Source organism: Manis pentadactyla, chromosome 4, assembly GCF_030020395.1.
Source record: "Manis pentadactyla isolate mManPen7 chromosome 4, mManPen7.hap1, whole genome shotgun sequence".
Taxonomy (NCBI): Eukaryota; Metazoa; Chordata; class Mammalia; order Pholidota; family Manidae; genus Manis; species Manis pentadactyla.
Genome location: NC_080022.1, coordinates 173,151,724 through 173,172,735, shown reverse-complemented (window position 1 = coordinate 173,172,735; position 21,012 = coordinate 173,151,724). Strand labels below are relative to the sequence as shown.

Below are 21,012 nucleotides of genomic sequence, written 5' to 3'. Positions count from 1 at the left end.
AAGCGATGTCCACTCCTTTGAGGGCTGCCATGGTCCTGGCAGTAGTACTGGGAAGGGGCCCAACCTCAGCACAGCTCAGTTAACCAGAGTGCACCTGTTTTTAACTGAGCCTGGCTCCTGGGATGCTGTCTACACAGGGCCTGGGTCTAGAAGTACCCATTCTGCCCATCAGTTCTCAGTCATACCCCCTCCTCGGTGTCACCACTTTCTCAGCCTTTCCTTTCCTATCCACCCCCCGGAAACTCAGCTCCTGGCTTCTCACATTTGGGCGAGGATGCTTCCCACTCCCCTTTGCCCTGAAGATGTAGTGTCCTTTCCTTTCACTGGCCAGAACCCCAGGGCTCACTGCAGTCTCTCCTTGCATCTTTTTTTTCCATTCTCCAGATCCTCTCCACAAAAATCCCTTGTCCCCAACTGCAGCAAATCGGAAACCTGGAGTCAGAACAGGAGGGGGGACACACAGTTGGGGTATACAGTAGCATGGTCAAAGGAGCAACTGTGATTACAGAAACCACAGGCCAGACGAAGCCTGAGGGCTTCAAAGCTCAGGAACCCTATGTGCCCTCCCCTCTCACCACAAGTCCACCCTTGCACTGGGCAGGAGGCGGCTGCAGGAAGCGAGCTGCCAGTGGCTGAGGGGCAGGGGGCCAGATTACAAAGTACCCATCCTCTTATTATTTCAGGATTCTTACACAGTAGGCCAAAGAGGGGAAGGTATCACTGAACCCATTTTTCAGAGGAAAAAGAAGTGAACTGTCTTTTCCCAAACCTAAAAGGGAAGTGTCTAGTCCAGGCCCCAAACTGGCCATCTGCCCTGAGGCCTGAGCTCTTTCCAATATCAAGTCCTTCTCCCATGGCAACAAAGAGGACACAGGAGAACTAACAGGAAAAGCAGAGGCCTTTATTAGGGTCTGGCAGATGTGGGGGTGGTGCAGGTGAAATCCCAGGTCTGGACCTAGGAAAAGGCCTGAGAGGCACAAGGCCCTGGGAGCAGGAACCCAGCCCTCTCTGCCTCCACCCAGCAACCCCTCCCCCAACCTCTGGGAACACAGAGCACCAAAACCTGACAAGCAGGGCGCTGCAGGCCACAAGCTTGGAGTGGAGCCCTGGATCCAGGCTTCCGACTCCCCAGAGTTTGAAATCTGGGGAGCTCAATGCACCCCTCCTGGCCAGGCTTAAATGGGGAAGCTCTTTTTTTGCCCCCCTCCCCCTCCCCCTCCCCCCCCCAGAGTGAAACAAACTCTTGGTCTTTATGATGGAGGAGAGGAAGAGGGCTCTGGCCTCTAAACATGACCTAGGAAGAGGCCAGAGGTGAACCCCAATAGGAGTTTCTGAGGCTCCGTCTTTGCACTACAGCGTCTCCACTCTTCCCATTAACCCTGTTGAACACTTGAGAGCCTGAGCCAGGGTGACTGGAGGGCCAGTGAGAATCTGCTCCAAAGACATCTGTGGGTTTCAGAGTGAGGGTTTCCCTAACACCAAATTCATCTCTATATACACAGGGCAGCACCCACTGGTGGCAGGGGAGCCGCTGCTAGGGGCTAGTAAGAGTAGCCACCCTTGGGGCCAAAGGGCTGGGCTGGACCAGCCAGCTCTGGGAGGTAGGTGGGGCTCTCGTCCAAGTGGGATAAAGGGACTGTGTCCTCCTCACTGACTGGCCGGTCAAATTCAGCCTTGAGAGCTGGACGCTGATTGTCTGGGAAGGCCAGAGAGAAGAGGGCCTCAGGCTCACACACAAACTTGTACACATAACGCTCACCAGCCACCTGTGGGAAGAGAAGGGCTGGGTCAGTCTAGCGCTCCCTCTGGGTAATTGCAGGGCTGGGATGCAGCCCCTCTCAGATGCATGGGGCACATTTCTCCCATGCTGGCTCCTCTAAGAAGCTGACTCCCTGCCCAGTTCTTTTTTCCTTTAATCTCAACCTCTCCATGCTTTGGACTTTCCAGTTACTATTTAGCACTTTTTTGGGGGAGGGAAACCTTGGGCACGTCCTCAGTTTCCCCCAGAGATCCCCTCTGATTTCTTTATGTACACCTACAAACATACTGAGAAATGCTCTCCTGCCCCTGCCCCCATCACCTTCCCACAGCCACTGTCACCACCTCTTGTCCCTGGGCCCTCGGCCCCTGACCTTCTGCATAATGCCTTTCTCATAATAGTATCGGAGCGAGCGGCTCAGTTTGTCATAATTCATGGCTGGCCGGTTCTTCTGGATGCCCCAGAGCCTGGCAACCTGGGAAAAGGAGACGAGTTTGGGGATGGTGATGCTAGCTTGGCCATGGAAAAATGGGAGGCAAATGAGAAAAGAGTGTTTGAGATTCTTGGTGCACAATGCTAAGTGGGCCCTGCAAACTTAGCACCAGCCCACAGACCCGGTTTGGCAAGAATGCAGGTTCAGTAAAGCCACGATGATGGTGAAGGCACTGCCACCAGTTCCCAGGTTCTCCCATCTCCAGGCCCAAAGCTGTTGGGAGGGGAGATGGAGACATCTGAGAGGCCCACCTCCTCAGGCTCAATTAGTTTGAACTCCATCCCCCGGCCAGTCCAGGCAATGAAGTGGGCATTTGTCGGATCATCCAGCAGGGCAACCAGAAACTGCCACAGCTGCAAGGCTCCGCGGCGCTGGTAGGGCGGGCCCTCTCGGAATGCTCCGGCCCCCTCCTGCTTGATGTCTCCTGGGGACACAGGAAACAGGAGGGGAAGGCATTGGGCCTTAGGTCCCCGGTGGAGACCCTCTCCCCAATACGCTCCCAGGCCCCTTCTCATGAACCGTAGTGTGATTCCTGGTGGCGGGGGCATTCATACCCAGGACACACACAGGGCATGGATAAGGCCCTGACCCTCTCATCAGCAGTCTCTGACCTTCAAATTTCTCAGGGACAACGCAGACATCATCTGGGAATGGTCGCAGAGGTTTCTCATAGCCATAACCTTGAGGAGGAAGTTGGGGATCACTCAGATCTGGGGGTTCACTGATAGATCCCAGAGTCTAGAGGGACTTCTGGCCCAAAGACCCTCCCTGGTGGCAGAATTCCCTCCTCCAACTTGGAGCGCTTGGCAGGGAGGAGGGGGCTGCCTTACCCATGGTCCTGTCACTTGGAGAGGGCCCCGAGAAACCCTCTGTGTGAAGGTACATTGATGCACAACCAGGGACATCTGTGGGGGACAGAAGCGTGATGTTATAGGTGGTGGGGGTGAGGGCAGTGAGCCTACACACATTTGAAAACTTCCTGCCAGCCTGCATTCTGGTTCTTTTCCCAGCTGCCTGCCTACCACCAAATCCCAGACAGAGGAAGTTCACCCAGAGGGATGCAAAGCTTGAACCCCTCAGCTTGAGGGCTGGGCTAGAGGGCATGGATGGCAGCAGCTGGGGCTGGGCAAAGCTGTTGCACAAGGCCCCAGATTCCAGGGAGCAGCTGTTTCCTGTGAGTTTAAGGGGAGGAGGGAGTGGTAGGGATGAACCTCCGGGGAAAGGGTTCAGTGTCCGTGCCTAAGACTCCCTTGGAATGGGCTAATGTCCGGTCAGCAGGTCAGGTTCCCAGTCCAGGGCGTAAGAGGCAAAGAGGAAAGAAAAGGAGGCGGGGGCAGAGGAGGAGGGAGAGCGAGACTGCATGTATCAGTGTCTGGGGAAGAGACCGTGGGCACTGGGCTGTATTTTTTCAGGCCTGACAGAGGACATTCCACCCCAATTGATTCCATTCCGTAGGATTGAAACCTCAGCTCCACCTGGAGGCTGTTCTGTGAAGCCACCCTTTCAAGCTCCAGCCCCTTCCCGCCCTCCACCCCCACCTATGAATGGTGGTGAAACCTGACACCTCCGGGAGGAGGCGGGTGGGCTCATTCATGCCTCCATTTTGTGAATGAAATTCCTGACTCCATTCAAAGGAAGCTGAAGGGGGAGGGGCAGGAGTTCAAGGGCATGTAACACGATCTCCTCCGGTTTACACCCTTTGAAGGTCAGCGGCAAGAGCGATACCCTCCTCGGTTCTCCCTCGCACTACCCGGCTTGGGTCAGGCTTACACCCTGGTTTGGATAGGCACACCCTTCTGGTTCTCACTGGGGCAGCCTAGGGGTTTGTGGTCCACCCCTTGATTCTAAGAGACTGGGCATCGGGAAAAGGGAAATTCAAAAGCTCTAAGCCAGTTCTGAGCCTATTCTAAATTTTTATTTTTCTCATGCAAGTTGTAGATAAAACTCAAATTTGGGGATGGTAACAACGTAGCAGAAACCAAGGATTTTCTGGGCTCTTCCTAAATGAGAATAGCCCTCCCTCAGCACTTGGGGTTTTGAATTATAGCTATTTATGAATATGGCTGAGTGCATCTCACTCCTGTCAACAGCCAGGTGGAACTAGAATTTAAAGCAGCTTCTACTTCCGGTACCCAGTTCTGGCCAGATGTGGGTCATTCATCAACCTGGAGGCTAGAACAGGATATGGAAACCACATATTAACCCCACATTGCACTTAGGAGCTATGAGCCTGGCTAGTTTCAAGCTCATGTTTCTTTTCATTCAAATCCTTTGTATTTTTAAGCTTCTGTGGGGACAGGGACCAATGACACATCCTATTCATCCTTGTGTCCTCCAGCTGGACACACTTATTTTCCTGGCACAGTACTTTGGTCTCAGAAGGTAATTAAAACCCCAAACACCTGCTAAGTAGAAATAGAAAGAAATACCTTACCGTTCCTATTAAGTCACAAGCTACCTAAGGGCAAGGACCTATATCCCACTTATGTTTTATCTGAATATAAGTTTGCTGCTTCAAAAATGGCAATTCCTCTGACTATGAAATAAAGTGAATGGGTAGGGTGGCTTGGATGTACTAACTAGTAATGGATGGAAAGGTAAAAAAACCTGTTGGGAGGCGCTCTGGGTTTAATGGAACTGTTCTCTTGATCACCTGCCACCCCACCCAGCAATTTCTCCAAAACTCCACGCGCCTCCCCGGGAGCATCTCTTACCTGCATCGAAGGTGAAGTCCGTCTGCTCCTGTTTGATCACCACCCCCGCCCCTGGGTACCTGTGCCCATTGACCCCACCCTGGCCTACAGCTGGCTGGCCCGCCTGTTCGTACAGGGGGTCAAGGTATTCTTGCTTGAAGCTCTGCTGGGGGTAGGGCGGGCAGGGCTCCGACAGCTGGTGCTGGTGCTGGTGCTGGTAGGGGGCTGGGAGGGGCTCCCTGCCCCCTCCCTGAGAGGATGTTAAGGAGTGACAAATATCCAAGGGCTGCTGGAAGACAGAGCTGGATGTGGATGGAGAAGAGAAGAGAATATTAAATTAAGCTCTCCTGTGTCTGCCACTCCCAGAGCTTGCACAGTGGGTTCTAGTCTGTGTTGGGGGGTGTCAATACACCTTCCTCCCTACCTCCCCCCAAGCCAGATCTTAGGGACAGCTGGAGAACACTCAGGAATTGAGAAAAACAGGGGAGACCCGGGCCCACAGGTTCTGTGGGTCTCCTTACTTATGGTCCCCGAGGTACCCATGGCCAGGGTGGGGCTGGGAGGCGCCAGAGGATCTCAGGAAACTCCGTTGTTCTGCCCGAGGAAAGGGCTGCAGAGGCGACTGTCCAGGGGCACCAGGGGCAGGGGACTTGATGGCGATTTGTCTAGGGGGGTCATAGGCACTGGAGTTGAGGGGGAGAGAGCGGTGAGGGGACAGAGAAGTGGGCGAGCATCTTTGAATGCTTCATCTCTGGGGAAGTGAGATCACAGGGATTATGGGAGAAGGAAGAATAGAGGGCTCTGGGAAAGGAACAGTGTGAGCCAGATTTGGCCCCACACTCTTTTTTTCCTTTTATAAATCCTGAAACTGGGTTTAATCTTGATAACCCCTCTTCCCAGCCCAAAGCCCCCGGATTGAGTGGGACAGTGGCTTCTCCAGTGGAAACAGACTCTACTCCACCCATAACACAATCCCTTGAGTCCCTTGCTGCATTTTTCATCCCACCTTCTCAGATGAAATCCTGAGCTGTATTGCTCCCTTCCAGCTCAGAAATCCTTTCTGTTGTCTAACTTGCATATCAACTGCTGCCACTGTTGAGATGGGTGCCTCCCTCCCTCCTCCATCCTACCCTTCACCAGGGCTGGGCTGGGTCTCACCTGGGATAAAGGCACTGCTCGCCATGGTGGTAGGGGAGTGGCGGCTTCCTGCTGCAGGACAGGGCAGGGTCTGTGCGGGGACTCTGGGGTTCCTTCTTGATCCTGGTGGTGGGGCTGTGGAAAGCTACTGCAGGGGTGGGGGAGGCAGAGCAAGGCCAGAGTGTCACAGAAGGGACAGGGAGAGCTTCTGACACCCTCTGCTCTTTGAGGTGGGTAACTAGTATGCTCTCTGGGTTTCAGTTTTCAGAGTCATACACTTTTAAGAACAGTTGGGCTATTTACACTATGTCTAGTTTTATACATCAGACCAATCAATGTCCAATATTAACCAAATAAACTATCTAAAGCTCAGCATTTAATGCAACCCTGGATCCCCAAAACACCTTTATAGGAACGAGCACCAACCTAGTGCCTGTGGTTTTCCTGAGTACCCTGGAAAATTCCAAGGGAGAGAACTTCTTATTTGGGGTTATAAAGAATCTTTCTCTTTCTGCTTAAGGTTGGATATAAGCCCACTTACATGTCAGCTGACTAACGTTATACACATGCTCCTAATTATCTGTGAAGAACATTGGCCTTTCCTGTGGCCTCTGCTGGGTCCGCAAACTCCAGCCACCAGGCTGAGCAGCAAAGAGTTGGTTCCCAGCACACAAATGTGTGATTGTCTCACTGCATTCTAGTCAACTGCCTGCAATCAACTCTTCTGTTATCTGCTGTTGTCGATTATTTGTGCCCTGTTTCATTTTATGGGTGAAGACATTTGAGAGTAGTCATTAAAGCAGGGTTTCTCAACAGTAGCACTACTGACCTTTGGGCTGGGTAATTCTTTGTTGTGGGGGGCTGTCCGAGCAGTTTAGGGTGTTTGGCATCATCCCTAGCCTCTACCCACTAGATCAGCACCCCACCTTCTATTGTTTTTTAAAGACTCTGCCACAGGTCTCCTGGGGGACAAAAATCTCTTCCAGCTGCATGAAAATAACTTAGAATGGTAGAACTGGACCCTGCTGAACTGGTCCAAGATCCTCATTTTCAGAAATAAGGATAATGGAGGATCAGAGAGATGAAGTGTCTGCCTCAAGATCACACAGCTAGGACGGAGCAAGCCCTGATTTGAACCAAGTCTTCCTCTCCCAGTTTACTGCCTTGGTCTTTGAGTCCAAACGCAAGAATGGGGAACCCTACCCTTCAGCCTTTTCTTTAAGAGAGAATAAGTCGGTCTTTTGTGATTCTCTATCCTTATGACTCATTTCCTGCCTCCCCCACTCCCCATCCCTCTACCCAGGGGCCCTCTACTCACAGTTTTCTGAATGGAAATCAGGAACAAACTGCTCATCACTATCTGGTACCTGAGCTGCAGAGAGAGGTCAAGAGTGAGTGAGTGTGGGGTGAGGGTCCTGAATGGCAGCCCCTGGGAGACAAGACATCATTATTACAGCCCTGCAGATTAGCACCAGCCCAAAGGGGAAAACAGCCTTCCTAGAACTGACGGTAGCTTCACCCCAGGTCCTAGTGCCCTCCATCTCTAGGCTCCTTTAGACCCTGGTGGGAAGGCTACAAGTTCCCAGAACCAGTCTGAGCAGATTCCAGTCTTTTCCTAGATCCTTTGTCTCTATTCCCTCCATTTATCTTAAGTGAAGGCAGACCTGACCCTTAAAGTTTACAAAGCTCCGTCAAAGATCCCAGCAGTCACAGCTGGGTTGGGCAGGCATTACAAAGAGAGATCCTTGTGCATTTAGAATCATTTGGGGAAATCCTGAATCTGGGCTGGGCCCTGGAATATGCATATTATACAACCTCTAGAGCCTTGGAAGGGAGATAGAATAGAGGAAAGAGGGAGGTTCCAAAGAGGGGAAAAGAGCACGACAACGGAGAGGAGGGGGCTGGGTACACTGGCAGATCAAAATGGGCCTCATCCCTTTGATGGGCTTCCTAAGCCCTCAGGTCTGAGGAGCAGCCCAGGGTGCCAGTGTGGGCGGAACTGGGTTTGGGGATTAGTAAACAAAGCTAAATTAGAACAGCCGCTCCTGCAGGGCCAACCTGGATATCCGGGCTTTGATTTCTACTGCTTATCCTGGCCTCATCAACTCCTTCAGGTGGGTATACAGCTGAGGACCGTCCCCTGACCCGAACCTGCCCACCTGTTTCTCTCTTTTATAGATTACAGCAGGTAGGGGAAGGGCAGACACCCAGGATGTCCCGAGTCCAGGAAAAGAATGGCTCAAAGGTGATGCGTTGCTGCTAGAACTAGACAATGGAAAAAGAGGTGGGCCAGACTGGGGAGGGGAAGGGGCATGGGATGCCTGGAAAGCACCCCGCTCTACTGCTTCCCTTCTCTGCAAAATCTGCCAGTATTCTTCCTGGGATTTCAGCTATAGTCTCTGATCAGAGCTCCCTATTCTGCTTTTATCTCTTATAGTTGGTGGTTCTCCACCCAGCTGTCAGTGACCTTTTTACAACAGAAACCAAATCACTTCTCTCCTTGCTTAAAGCATGAACCCCAAAATTTGCCCCTCGGCCCTCAGGGCCCCTCACAAGCTGGCCAGGCTTACTTCTCTGACCTGCCTCTCCTTGACCTTTACTCTCCAAAGCTCTGGTCTCCTTTTGAGTCCTCAAATCCAAGCAGCTTGATCTTTGCCTGCCTGTTTTCTAGCCACTTAAGTCTTAGCTCACTTTGTCACCTCCTCAGAGATCTTCTCTGACCACCCAAACCCAAGTGGACCCTCGGCTCTCTGACGTCCCTCTTGTTTTTTCCTTGGCACATGTGGCTACCTGAACTTACCTTACTAATTTGTGTGTTTAATATCTATCTCAAACAGAAAGTTAAGCTCCCTGAGGGCAAGGGCTTTATCTGTCTTGATCATCTGATTCCCCAGTACTCCCAGACAGGAGCAGGTCTAGCTCAGAACAGGCGTTCAGTGCATTATTTGTTGACTATGTGAATAAACATACAATGTCTCCTGACCTCAGGCTGGTGGCAGGCCGCAGAGTGGACCTGGAAGCAAGAACTGAAGAGATCTAACCAGCCAGCCCTTCCCTGTCCCTGAGGGCTCCCCCTCCTCAGCACCAGGTAACAGTTAAGGTGGGTCCTCTGGGCAAAGTACATCTCAACAAGGGCTATGTGAGTCTGTGAAGGAGGATCCTTCACCAACCTACTTTAAATATCAGGGGTGCCAAGTGCTTTAAAATAAATGTTTATAGATAGTTGGCTTCTTGACAGAGGGATTGGGTTGAGGGGCTTAAGAATCAGGAGCCACAAGCAGTAAAGAACTTATGAAAAGTCAGCATGAAACAATTCTTAAGCGATCCAGTAAATCAGTAGGAGATGAAATTCCATGGTAAGAACAAAAACACAGAGGCAGCGCACATCTTTTCAGGAGCATAACTGGGACAAAAAGGCAACCATTCCCTCCATACTTGGGGGCATTGTTAAAAATAAGCTTTCCCAGTTCCTCCCCTGGAGAGTCTCCTTTGAGAAGCCTGGGGCAGAGCCAAGTCATCTGTATTTTCAACAAACACCCCAGGTTTTTGTTGAACAGAACAGGCAGGTTTGGGGAACCCTGGATAAAAGGAAGGATTCTCAGCTGCCCAGGGGCTCAAAGGCTGAGCTCATTCCTGCTGTACCCTGTGGCTCAACCACATGCAACACCCCAAAGGTGGCAGGGTGGGGGTGATGGGAGCAAGATGAACATTTCCCTCCCTGCTACCTAGGCAAGGAGGGTCCCGAGGGCAGGGGAGGTGCAGAGAATAGAGGAGGCTGACGCACTGTGGACCCCCTCTGGGGCTTCATTAACTACCAGTTTCCACTGAGGTAATGGGCTGTGGGCATCTCCTGCTGGCGTCATAGGCCAGTTCACATGATGCTAGAGAACCCTAGGGGTCATCTTGCCTGAAGGCTTGACCAGAACTCTGCCCCCTGCCCAGCAGTTCTGGAGAGGCCACCCCCAGCACACAGATCACACCCAAAAAAGGTGGTACCATCCTCTTCTCAGAGCCAGGAGAAATCAGCCGAGGCAACAATGGGCTACGGTGTGAACCCCAGTGCCTGCTTGGCCCCCCATGGAACACTGGCTTCTCCCAGAGGGGCAGGTCAGGGCCTTAGTCACTAAGAGACTGTCAACGATGATAGAAATAGGAACAGTAACACTGAGCCTGGTGTTCCTGGAGAGCAGGAGAATTTCTGATTACCATTGTTTGGTCTTGAGTGTACACCACTCTATTTATTTATTGACTTGGCTGAGTTTTGGCTGCCAAGCCAGTGTGCCAGGGTCTGTCCCCAACTGCATCCTGGCACTAAGGTAGAGTTTATCTGCCTCGAACGTGGCAGGTGATTAAGGAGGGGATGGGAAAAGTGCCAAGCCAGCATACTGCCCAGAGAGAGAATTTTAGGGAACATTCTTCCAATGGGAAGTCAGTAGAGGAGGAGGGGCTTGGGAGCCTCCCAAGCTGCATTCCAGAATTGGGAGACAAGCAAGCAGCTAAGCCCACCCCTGACTAGCCACTCACCTACACCATATATCCCATCACCATCTCCCCTTCCCAGGGTCCAATTACAGGGTGAAGGGTCCTCTTAAGGAGTCCCAGTGGAGAGAGGGGGAGGTCTTCTCCAGAGCTTCTGCACCATTGTGTTACCACTGGCTTGTTCTCTCACCCTTACCCCACCCCCACCCGGCAGCCTCTGTACTGGAAGGAACCAGTTCTCTATCTACTGGGGGGTGGGGGCATTTGTCCCCAAGAGCTTTCTAGAAGGGGAGGAGACAGAAAAATGTAGGAGGCGGCATTGTACCTAGGAAAGACTGGGGGAAGGGATTAACCCCATCTCTCCCCAGTCATGCTGAAGCACCAGCATGCACACACATGGACTCATACACTCCCTGACTCCTTTCACTTTGCCGCATGGCACCACGTGAGTGAGAACATCCTCCATGCACACCCTTCACACATGGGGTCTCTTTTGGGTATTACAAATAACAAGGGGGGAAAACTGAAGGGCAAGGGGACTACAGACCTGGGGGAAGGTTTGGGAGCAGTGACTCTTACGAAAAGGGACACAGACACACCCCTTTGAGAATCTCATAAAAGCCTGGAACATTCTCTTCCCAGAAAAATCCACATTCCTTTGTGGATGGGGCACCCCCCAACAGTTCTACACACAATATCAAAAGGCTTAAGGCCCCCTGCAATCTATCCACAGAGCTGAGGGGAATCTTCAAATCCCACGTAATGGACCCCAGTCTCATACAAAGGACACATATGGCCCAGAGTCAATGTTCCTTACTAGCAAATAGACCAAAGTCATTGTCCTTGTCCTTGAGGGTTCCTAAGAGCTCCCAAAAAGCCCAGATACGAACCCTCGAGCAGAAGCAGCACATCTTTGACCATAACCAAATACGGCTTGGGCTCAGCCTGCCGGAGCCTGGGTTTCCCTGTAGCAGCCTGATCCTTTCTCCAGCAACTCAACAATCCCGGGCACCCCGAAACAGACACGCCCTCTTAACCTCACTTCAGCTCCCCCACCCCAAACTCTGCCTAGAAAACCCGAAACCTAAGGAAGTCCGAGCTGTCCTGATGGAGCTCCACTCACTCACCCGCAATGAGTTCCGCACACCTGACTGAATCTACAACCACATCTGCCTTGATCCAACCTGGCATTTCCCAAATTCCTCACAGCCCCACCCACACACACTAAAGGACCCACTGCCTGTCTCCAAATTGGGGCTTTAGGAGGAAACCAAGCTGAGGGAGGGGGAGGTTGGACTCCAGCCCCCATTCCTCCTGATGCACCCCACCACGGGCAGGTTTCCAAAGGAGCTAGTCCCTCCCAGCCACCTAAAGCTCCCTCTGGGCAGTGCGGGTCACTGACCTGGTGGGAAGAGGCAGGAGAGGAGGCTGGGGTGCTGCTGGGATGGTGCAGGGGGACAGGGCCCCGGCAGCTGCATCTGTCTCCGCAGAGAGAGTGAGAAGGAACGAAAGGCCTCAGCATCCCCCACTCAGGCCTGGCCATCCATTGCCAGCTGGGAACCTGAGCTGCTCCCTCAGAAGGCAAGAGAGGGAACCAAGGAGCTCCCCACCCCCACCTCCCCACCCACTGGATTTAAATGTACAGGGACTCCCAGGGCAGCAGCATGAAACACATACACTCGCTGTCACACTGATACATGCGGATAGACACATGTACACTCTCTAGACCCCCACTGCCAAGGGGTGGGGCTTCCAACGTTGAGAGATGAGATGTTTTCCTCCCCTTCCCATTCCAAACCCAGGCACAAATGAACCAGCTGCTGCCAAAAAGCCAACTTCTGAGTCTTCCCCTACATCACAGCCCTGGGAGCTGCCCAATGTGGGGAGTGCAGGGATCCTCAGCTGACAGACAAGGAGCTTGGCAAGCCAGACAGAAATCAGGCCTGGGAAAGGAAGTCTTTGAGAGGCTGTGGAAGCTGATACCTCGGTGTTCTTCAGCTCCAGCCCAGCTCCAGAACCTTGGGAGGAGGATGGGCAGACTGGGCACAACTCTGCCTGTAACTCACAGCTGGGCATGCAGGCTTGAAGAGTTGGGGAAGATGTGTACAATACCCACGGATCCCCAGATCCCTCTAGCACCCACTCAGCTGTTCAGCCAAGAATTAATTCCACAAAATGTCTTGAGTGCTTGCTCTATGCTAAATAGTCCTGTTAACATACATATTTTGGGAATACCACAGTGGTCAAGACAGACCTAGCCTCACTTCAATGATCTAGTTAGAGGTCTTTCCATCTACCCCAAGCTTTTAAAGGTGGTTCCCAGGGGTTGGGTTTGAGCTTAAAAATTACCGAGGATACCCAGGTAATGGGATGAGGAGATTCCAAAGAAAAGCCCTTAAAAGGGGGTTCCTAGTATTGTGGTTTCTTGGTTTTCACAGTGTTAAAGGGACCCTAAAGTGGGGGTGTTAACCCTTCCCTCTCAGAGACTGCCTAAACACCAGCCACCTTCTTCGAGAGACACCCACAGGCCCCACCAAAATACACCAATGAATTCAACCAGGAGACTCCCCAACACATTTCATTTCTCAGAGGAGGCCCAGCTACAGACACCACCCCCCAGCTTGCTGCTAACCCCCCAGCGACCTGGAGGGGTAATTGCCTGGGGCTGAGGTATTCAGGAGGGAAGGATCAGTTGCCAACAGAATTACAATCAAGGCTATTTGGTGGGGAAGCTCTGGGCTCTCTTTGCCAAAGTGCTGCAAAAAAGAATTATTTAAACTTTTGTTGTTCTTTTGGCTCAGACAGTAAATTGTTTGGTGCTGGGGGATGGGAAGAGAAACCAAGGGAGTAAAAACCAATGTTTTGTCAACTCCTGAACATAGGTGACAAATTAATTGCTCCTCCTCATCCTCCTGTCCCTCACACTCACCCCCCAACACCCCAACACACACCTCGGCCTGGCGGCTGCTGCCAAACAAACTTTGCAAATGAAAATTTCAACCAGGAAAACGGGCCTGGGGCCAAGTTCCATTCAAATAAGCAAATACCCCACACAATGGTCTGATTCATCCCTAGACCTAGTTACACAAGCCTGGCTCAGGGCAGAGAAAATAAATATCAATATAAGTATCCACACTGGGCGCTGGGGAAAGCGGACAGGCAGGGACTTGAGGGGGCTTTGGAGAGCTCCTAGAGGCTGGGGGAGAAAGGAAGTGGACTAGGCTGGAATACCATGGTAGAGAGCTCCCCCCACCCAGTAACAGGAAAGGTCATAAAACTACTCACCTTCAGCAAGCCACGTCTCCTGGAAGTGACTTAGATCCTGGAAGAGATCTGAGGGAGAATAATGGAATTAGAGAAGGTGAGGTGGAGGTGATGTGAGAGCCCTAGGAAGGCCAGTGATTTCCCCCCCCCTTGGGGGTAGGGACCCGAGAATGGTCCTAGTCCCTTGGAGGGAGAGTCATAGTCATTTTGGGAGAAGGGCGGGGGCTCTAGGATCGGCGTTCGGGGTGTGCGAGGTGCGGAGGACCGCGGTTTGTCTCTCCAGCTCTTTTTTTCTTTTTACCTTCAGAGTCGGGGGGTGGCAGGGAGCCCGGGTCCATGAGCTTCCCCTGGGGGACCATCAACGCTTCGCGCAAGCTCCCATTTCCGGGCGATTTCTGAGGGGAAGGCAAAGAATGCCCCCAAGTCACCCTGAGGCCGTCTGGCCTGGGGGGCGGGGCTGGGGTCCCCGGGTGACTCTGGGGTCGGGGAGCCCAGGACCCGGCTGAGACCACGGGTAAGGGACTGCGGGTCGGGTCGGGCCGGGGTGCGGGATGGGGGCGGGCGTGGAGGCCGGCGAGGCGCTCACGCTGCAGAAGGTGTAGGGCACTTGCTGGTCCAAGTATCCGCCTTTCATCCTCCGCTCCATCCGGCCGCTCCCTCCGGCCGCACCTCCCGGGCCCCGCGCGGGGGCAGAGACCTGGGGAGGAGGGTGGGGGTGGGGGGCTGCGTTCGCACACCGCCCGGGAAGGCAGCGGGGTGGGGGTGGGTAAGGGCAGCAGAGGGGGGGCAACCCGAGGCTCTGGGTCCGACAGCAAAACTTCTCCGACTCACTCAAGCGATGGGGAGGTTTCCGCCTGCCGAGCTGAGCGCCGCCACTACTCCCCTCCCGCCAAAGGAGGTCCCACCTGCTCCTGGAAGCCGGACTCGCCTTTCGGCTGCTTTCTGCAGCTCTGCTCTGCCCAGGCTCGGTTACATAAGACCGTGTGTGTGAGTGTGTGTGTGCGCGTGTGTGTGCGCTCGCGCTCGGAGGAACGGGCGAGGCGCGCACCATTCGCACGCCCACAACTCCTGCGCCCCCTCCAACCTTGAATCCCAGCGCCTCCCACCACCCCCCCCTAGAATCTGCGGAGGCGGCGGTAAGAGTGGTGTGTGTTGGGAGACAAGGCGGAGAATCATACTCTACCTCCCTCCCTCTCCCGCAGCCTCACCTGAGGCCGGGGCGTCTGTGCAAGAGCCCCGAGGGTCCCGAGCCTGCCCCAGGGCGGCACGGAGGACTGCGGGGCTCGGCCGGGGCAAGGAACCCCCGGCCCCGAGTCCCCAGCGCACCGGCTTGTTTTCCGGGCGCCGCCGACTGTTGTGAGCCCGGGGGAGCAGCTGATTGGTGCATTTCTTTCGGCTCTGCCTTGGCTCTCACTCCTCCCCACCCAGTTCCCTTTGTTTCATTGACTTTGTGAATGAAACCCCTGAGCTGTCACGCCCGCCAATCCGGAGACTCGCCCGGCCGGGCCAGGGGGCGGAGTTTCCCAAACGCAAGGGCCAATGAGGACGCAGGGGCTGGCTCCCGGCTTCATTCACAGCTTGGGCTCCCATTCATAAAAAAAAAAAACTCATCGCCGCCGGAGTTCATTCATAAAGAGCTGAGAGAAAAGGAGAGAAGCTGAGGATCCGATTGCTTCTCCTCGGGGTTCGGAGGTGGTCCTGAGTTGAGGCACGGCAGTTCCTTCGGCAGGCGTCTGCACAGATCTCTGTGCATCTGCGTGTACGTGGGAGTGCGAACGTATCTGCGTGTCGCCCTGCGGGAGGTCGGGGGAGGCGAGCGGACTTGTGTGCCAGAGGAACAATAGTAACCAGCATTTATGAAGTGCTCTGATTCCACGTGCTCATTTCATTCCCATAACCTGGCGAAGCGGTTCTATTGTTTCCATTTTACAGAGATTGAAAATGAAAACTGAGAGAGGGGCGGCGACTTGGCTGAGGTCACTCAATCAGCGCAGCTGGGGTCTACAGCCCCCAAGCCTCACGTTCTCCTGTACAACTCTTTGAGGGCACAATTAAATGAATTAAAGCTATGTGACAACTGATACCCAGTGGGTGCTCAATAATGTAAGTTAGCCGGTAATCCAGGCTTTTCCTCAAGGGCCTATGCTCTGTAGAGCTCTTCTATGACCCACTTTCTACTGATTTCAGCAGATACCAGAGGCCCCAGCATTTTTAGAGGACCTCTAAAAATGCAGTTCCCTCTCAGTCATCATTCCTCTTATCCTGAGAGCAAGCACAGGCTATTAAAGAGCCAAGGGGCAGGACTGATTTCAGTTCTAGCCAAAAAGCTGGTCATAGTCAATGTCACCTCATTCATTCCCCAATTCACTCAGTAAACATTTACAGTGCTGAGCACCAGGCAGGCAGCAGTGACCACGACAGGCACTTGATGGTAGCTGAAGTGCTTAGGCTGCAGCCACAAGGGCCTACAGGGCATGAAGACCCCCAGGCCTTTTGTCTGAGAGTCTCTGGATCTATGTCTATGTGTTTCTTTGAGGAGAGCTTCAAAGGAAATTTAACCTCAAAAGAGGCAGGATTTTTGCCTCCTGTCATTTGTGTTAAACACAAGAGACTGGCTAAACCCCAGGCCAGTCAGGGCTGTTTTTAAAATTCATTCATCTAACACCCCCATTTTACAGATGAGGCTCAGAGAAGGAAATAATACAATGCAATCTCTTTTAGCAGGTCTGGGCCAGAACTGGAACTAAACATCCAAACCTCCTGCTTAGGGCTCATTCCAAGATTATCTTGGGCAAATGAAAATTTCCTCTCTTCTCTGCTGAAATATTTGTTAAGGCTCATGCTCTTCAGGGTCTGCAGGAGGTCTCACTTATCTTTTTCCCCAGCCTGCTCCATTCTATGAGGTTCCTGTGAAATACCTGTTCAGTGAAAAGGTATTACAACAACCAAAGTAATTGAGCTTAGCAGGAACCATGCCCAAGGAAAAAGACACAAGCTCAAGCAAATTCCAGCTTCAGGCTGAATGGAGTCAGTTTAGGGAGGAGCTTGTGTCTCAGGGCAAAGAGAAGTGGGGGAGCAGGACAGAGGCTTTTTACAAGAAGGCAAGTCTGATGGAGTTTCCATGACAATGACAAAGATTCTGTTGTGTCCTGGAGAGGGCGCTCCAGTAGGAGGCTCTCATAGGGATGCCTCTTTGGTTCTGAGTTCTTAACATTTGTCAGTCGAGCCTCTGGCTCCCTAGAGAGTAAGCACTCCCACCCCATTTCCCGTCCAGGTCGTGGCTGAGGGGCCTTCTTCCCCGGACTCTGGATCAACATTCTGGCTGAGTGAGAGAAGATACCGTTGCTCTTGCCACTGCTGTCAGCTGGCCTCTGATGTAACACCCACAGCCAGGCCATTGCCATCTCTAGGGGGAACATCTGAGTCTTTTCCAAGGTTCAGGGTAGTTAGGGAGAAGAAGGAATAGAGGGGCTGGAGATTTCTCTTGGAAATCACACCACAATAACCAACATTTACTGGGCATGTACACAGACCAGACCAAACGGAGGGCACTCCTGAGCCAGATAGTACACATGGACATATGAGACTTAAGGATGCTCACTGTCCCCCTCCTGACACAGAGCATCGTGGAGGGCACACACAACATATCCTTGGACAACCCCCAACATGGAGATTGCCCAGGTAAATGCATCCCTCCCTCTAGTATATTGGGGCTGGACTCTGACCTGTTTCCCAGAAGTCTAAGTTAAAAAATGTAAATATGGGTTTTAGATATGCAAATACTCATGCAAAGGCAGGTGAGGCTTTGCTCAGAATGCTGGAAGATGGGAGACTTGGGATTAGAAGTGATTAGACCAGGAGGCCCAGGAGCCATTAGAGATGCAGGCTCTCCTAGGTGGCCTTCAGAGTATTACAACAGGGCACTGGTGACTGGTTCAGGCTGACTGTGAGGAGAGGACAGTAATGTCTTCAAAGGCCTGGTTTCTTCAGTGTTTGAAAGAGTAGAGTCCCAGAGGCTTAAAGGGTAGAACTCAGAGAGTAAACTAGGGAGAGACAGCTTCCACAAGGCCAGATTGGTGAGAGAAACAGGGTCAGGTGGTGGCCTACGTCCCTTTAGTGTATCCCAGACTGGAGCTGTCATCAGGGGAAATGAGCCAGAGAACAGAGTCAGGCGGTGGGGTTGGGGAACATGGGGTCTTCCCCGTGGACTGGCAACCCAGTACCAGCCAAATAAAATGCTACTCTTGGAATTCCTTTTATCCTTGACTCAGAGTCCCACTTCCACATTTTTTCACAGTCCCATTTTCACATTTTTTCATGTTTCCTCTAAACTGCAGGAGTTCTGGACCAGGGTGAGGGGACATGCACCCCCCGAAGCCAGCTGCCTGCATCAGGGTGTGTGTGCGTATATGCATTTTGTTGAGGAAAAGGTCCATAGCTTTAATCAGGGTCATACAGATCAGTACCCCCCTGCCCCCAGATTGAGAACCACTGTCCTAATGTCTGTTATCAGGTATCTGTATAATATCTTGCCTCTGTATAGATTATCTTAAAAATGTCTGGAAGGGTACCACTTCTAGAGGATGTGCTTGGGAGGAGGGTGGAGTAACTTCTTCCCTTGTTCCTCTGTACCTTCCACTTAGGCTGAGGCCTCTCATGAGGCCACACAGAAAAGGGGGTTCCCCCTGCAGCTGGCTAGCTGAGGGTATGTCAGGCTAAAGAGGAAAGGTACAGGTAGAGATGGTGTCTTGCTCAACCCCAAAGGGCGCCCTGGTAGAGGAGTGCTATCTTAGGAGAAAAGTCCTCAAGCCTTGGGTAGAGACTGGGTCCCACTTTCCCTTGGGTGTTACAGGGGTGGGATGATCACCACGGCCTGACTCCTGAGTATTCCCTACAGCAGACAGAGCCTGAAGTCAAGAATCTGATGAGAAGGTTCTTGTTACCTCGTCTGGTGTAACAGCTGCTCTTTGTCAGGCGTAGGGGGATATAGACACATTGACCTTCTGGGGGCCCAGCCAGTCCCCGGAGGAGCCCATTTTAGTATTTCTCCTGGGGAGTCGAGTTAGACGGGAGTCACTTTTTGGAGACTTGTCAGAAACCAATGAGGAGCATTGAAATATTTTTGAATAAGCCTGAATACATGTTCCCCCCTTTTATCTGGTAGACTGTTCCAGGAGGAAAGATTGCTCCTCATGCTAGGAAGAGTCTGGGAGGTCAAAAAGAGACCAACGGTGTCCCAAGGAAAGTGCCTTATATTTTTAGAAGGTGCTGGTGACTTCAGCTTTTCGTATTTGCTGCCTGTAGCTGCTCAGGACTCCCCACCAAATGCAATTCCTTCCTTGGCCTGTTCTGTCTCTTCCCTTATTAATTTAGATTTCAACCCTCTGCTTTTAGACCAAGCACCCTCTCTGAAAGCTGCAGGATGTAAGATTCTTTTCTTGCTTTTGAATTTTTCCCCTTACTGTCAAAGAGTGACAAACAGGAAAATGTCAGCAGCCTGAAGAATTAGAAAGGAACTGGTGCCAGTTGGGCAGAGTCCAGGATGCTCCCCTTTTTAATTAAGTGCAGACTTAAATTATGAGGGGCCACAGCTCCCACTGGGTGGGGCTCTACCAAGGGAAGCCAATTTCACTTTAAAGATTAAATGCTGTTTATTCCACTTAGTCGCTCCTTGGTTCTCTGGAAATGTCTATATTTGCTCTCGTCATCAGAATAATGGGCGACAGCATGGATGCCCAGCTCTCGAAGCCAGCGGCAGGAAAGCCCACTGCTGACAGGAACCTGGGGACTTGACTCATCCTGGACTCATTTTTGGGGGAATGGTGGTGGTGGTGCTGGGGATTCCTGACTTTATTTCTGACTGTTTTTTTTCTTTGTTTTGCAGAACAGAAACTCTTTTGCCATCCCCAGCTCCTGACTGCCCCTGAGGCTTCTAAGGGCTTTCCAGCTGCAGCTATACATTTATTTCTCCTGTTGGTTCTCGGCTCTCCTGTTGGTGACCCTAGCCCAGATTTGTCTGGTAATTGACAGCCACAGTTGCTAGTTTATCATCTGGAGCCAGGGAGCCCGCAGCCCAGGAAATGATGCTTCTGGATGAAGACTCTGCCTTCATCTCGCTCCGTGGGGCCCAGGTGCCTTGGTGGAGAGAAAAGCAGGACAGAAAGGAGGAGGAACATTAGGGTGAGGCATGCTGAGAGGACGCAATACCTCACCAGAGGGGGGACCAGACAGGTGTTTGCACATATGCCTTACACTTTAATATTTTCCTAAGCTTTTTCTGATGTTCTTTTTTTACATTTTTCTAGCATTCCTTGAAGTAGGTATTTTTAGTTTCATTTTATAGTTGAACACTCTGAAGTTCAGAGAGCAATTTGCCTTGTGTCAGCTAGGGGTGGGAGAGGGGACAAACGCCCCCCCCAATCCCCCCACCCCCCAGTTGCCTGCCTGCTTCTGCCCCGCTCTGGGGCTCGCAGAGGCAAAAGCAGGTTATGCTTACCAGGCTGATCCCTAGTCCTCAGATACCCGGACCCCACCTGACTCTTGCCTCCCTGACTTTTCCTTTTTATGTTCTTTTGTCCCCACTAAAAGTCCCACTTTAATGCTAGGAAATACCTGTTAAGGTCTTGTTAATTGTTTTTCTTCTTTGGGGGTGGTTCAGCATTTTCTTAAATTGCTCATCAGACATGAATGTCTCCCACAAAAGGAAAACTGATGGGGGGTTGGGGGGAAGCATTTTGCTCCCTAGAAATTGAGAATGTAAAGTATATTTAATTAAAATGATAAATCTGATTTTCAGTTTTGCCTTTACTACTGCTAAAACTAATCTATTTTATGCATTGCAGAAGGCTGCAGCCATCAAATCAGCGAATATTAGCGCTGTGAGGCACCTGGAGAGCTTTCTGGGCCAAACCCTTCATCTTATAGACAAACTGAATCTCAGATTGGGGAGGGGACCCCTGAAGTTCCAGTGATGAGTGAAGGGCTGGTTCTTCATGGCTCCACCTTTATCCCCTCCTTCGGTGCAATGGTGGGTCTCAAGGGCAGGCATCCTGGGGCTCTGCTCTCTGTCTACCCCCTGCCCCCTCCCCCTGGTGCAAACTCATGCTGTGAGGGGTTTGGCCTCTGCAGCCCCTTCTGCCACCTCCCTAGTTGGTTCCAGATTGCTTCTCCACCTTTCCTGCCTCCAT

General features: G+C 52.2%; 1 protein-coding gene and 1 long non-coding RNA gene across 8 annotated transcripts; one reads left to right on the top strand and one right to left on the bottom strand.

Moving 5' to 3' along the window:
• Positions 1–880: 880 nt before the first annotated feature.
• Positions 881–15,623, bottom strand: ETV4 (ETS variant transcription factor 4). Of its 7 annotated transcripts, none has more exons than XM_057501569.1 (13): positions 15,034–15,623; positions 14,412–14,522; positions 14,127–14,220; positions 13,847–13,894; positions 7,401–7,454; positions 6,104–6,230; positions 5,467–5,610; positions 4,967–5,247; positions 3,083–3,157; positions 2,864–2,932; positions 2,504–2,676; positions 2,133–2,234; positions 881–1,766 (listed from the first exon to the last, which is right to left on the bottom strand). In XM_057501569.1, the coding sequence occupies exons 2-13, from the start codon at positions 14,469–14,471 to the stop codon at positions 1,542–1,544; spliced, it is 1,452 nt and encodes a 483-aa protein (XP_057357552.1). In that variant the 5' UTR covers positions 14,472–14,522; positions 15,034–15,623; the 3' UTR covers positions 881–1,541. The 7 variants fall into 7 exon arrangements, with proteins under 7 accessions (XP_057357552.1, XP_036739081.2, XP_036739082.2 ...); XM_036883186.2 differs by having other exon boundaries at positions 5,467–5,628; positions 15,034–15,620; XM_036883187.2 differs by lacking the exon at positions 15,034–15,623 and adding an exon at positions 14,657–14,971 and having other exon boundaries at positions 5,467–5,628.
• On the top strand, positions 8,070–19,968 carry LOC118911309 (uncharacterized). Its single transcript, XR_005024398.2, has 4 exons — positions 8,070–8,327; positions 9,071–9,170; positions 18,163–18,220; positions 19,710–19,968. It is a non-coding gene; the product is annotated as an uncharacterized LOC118911309 (long non-coding RNA).
• The last annotated feature ends 1,044 nt before the right edge of the window (positions 19,969–21,012 follow it).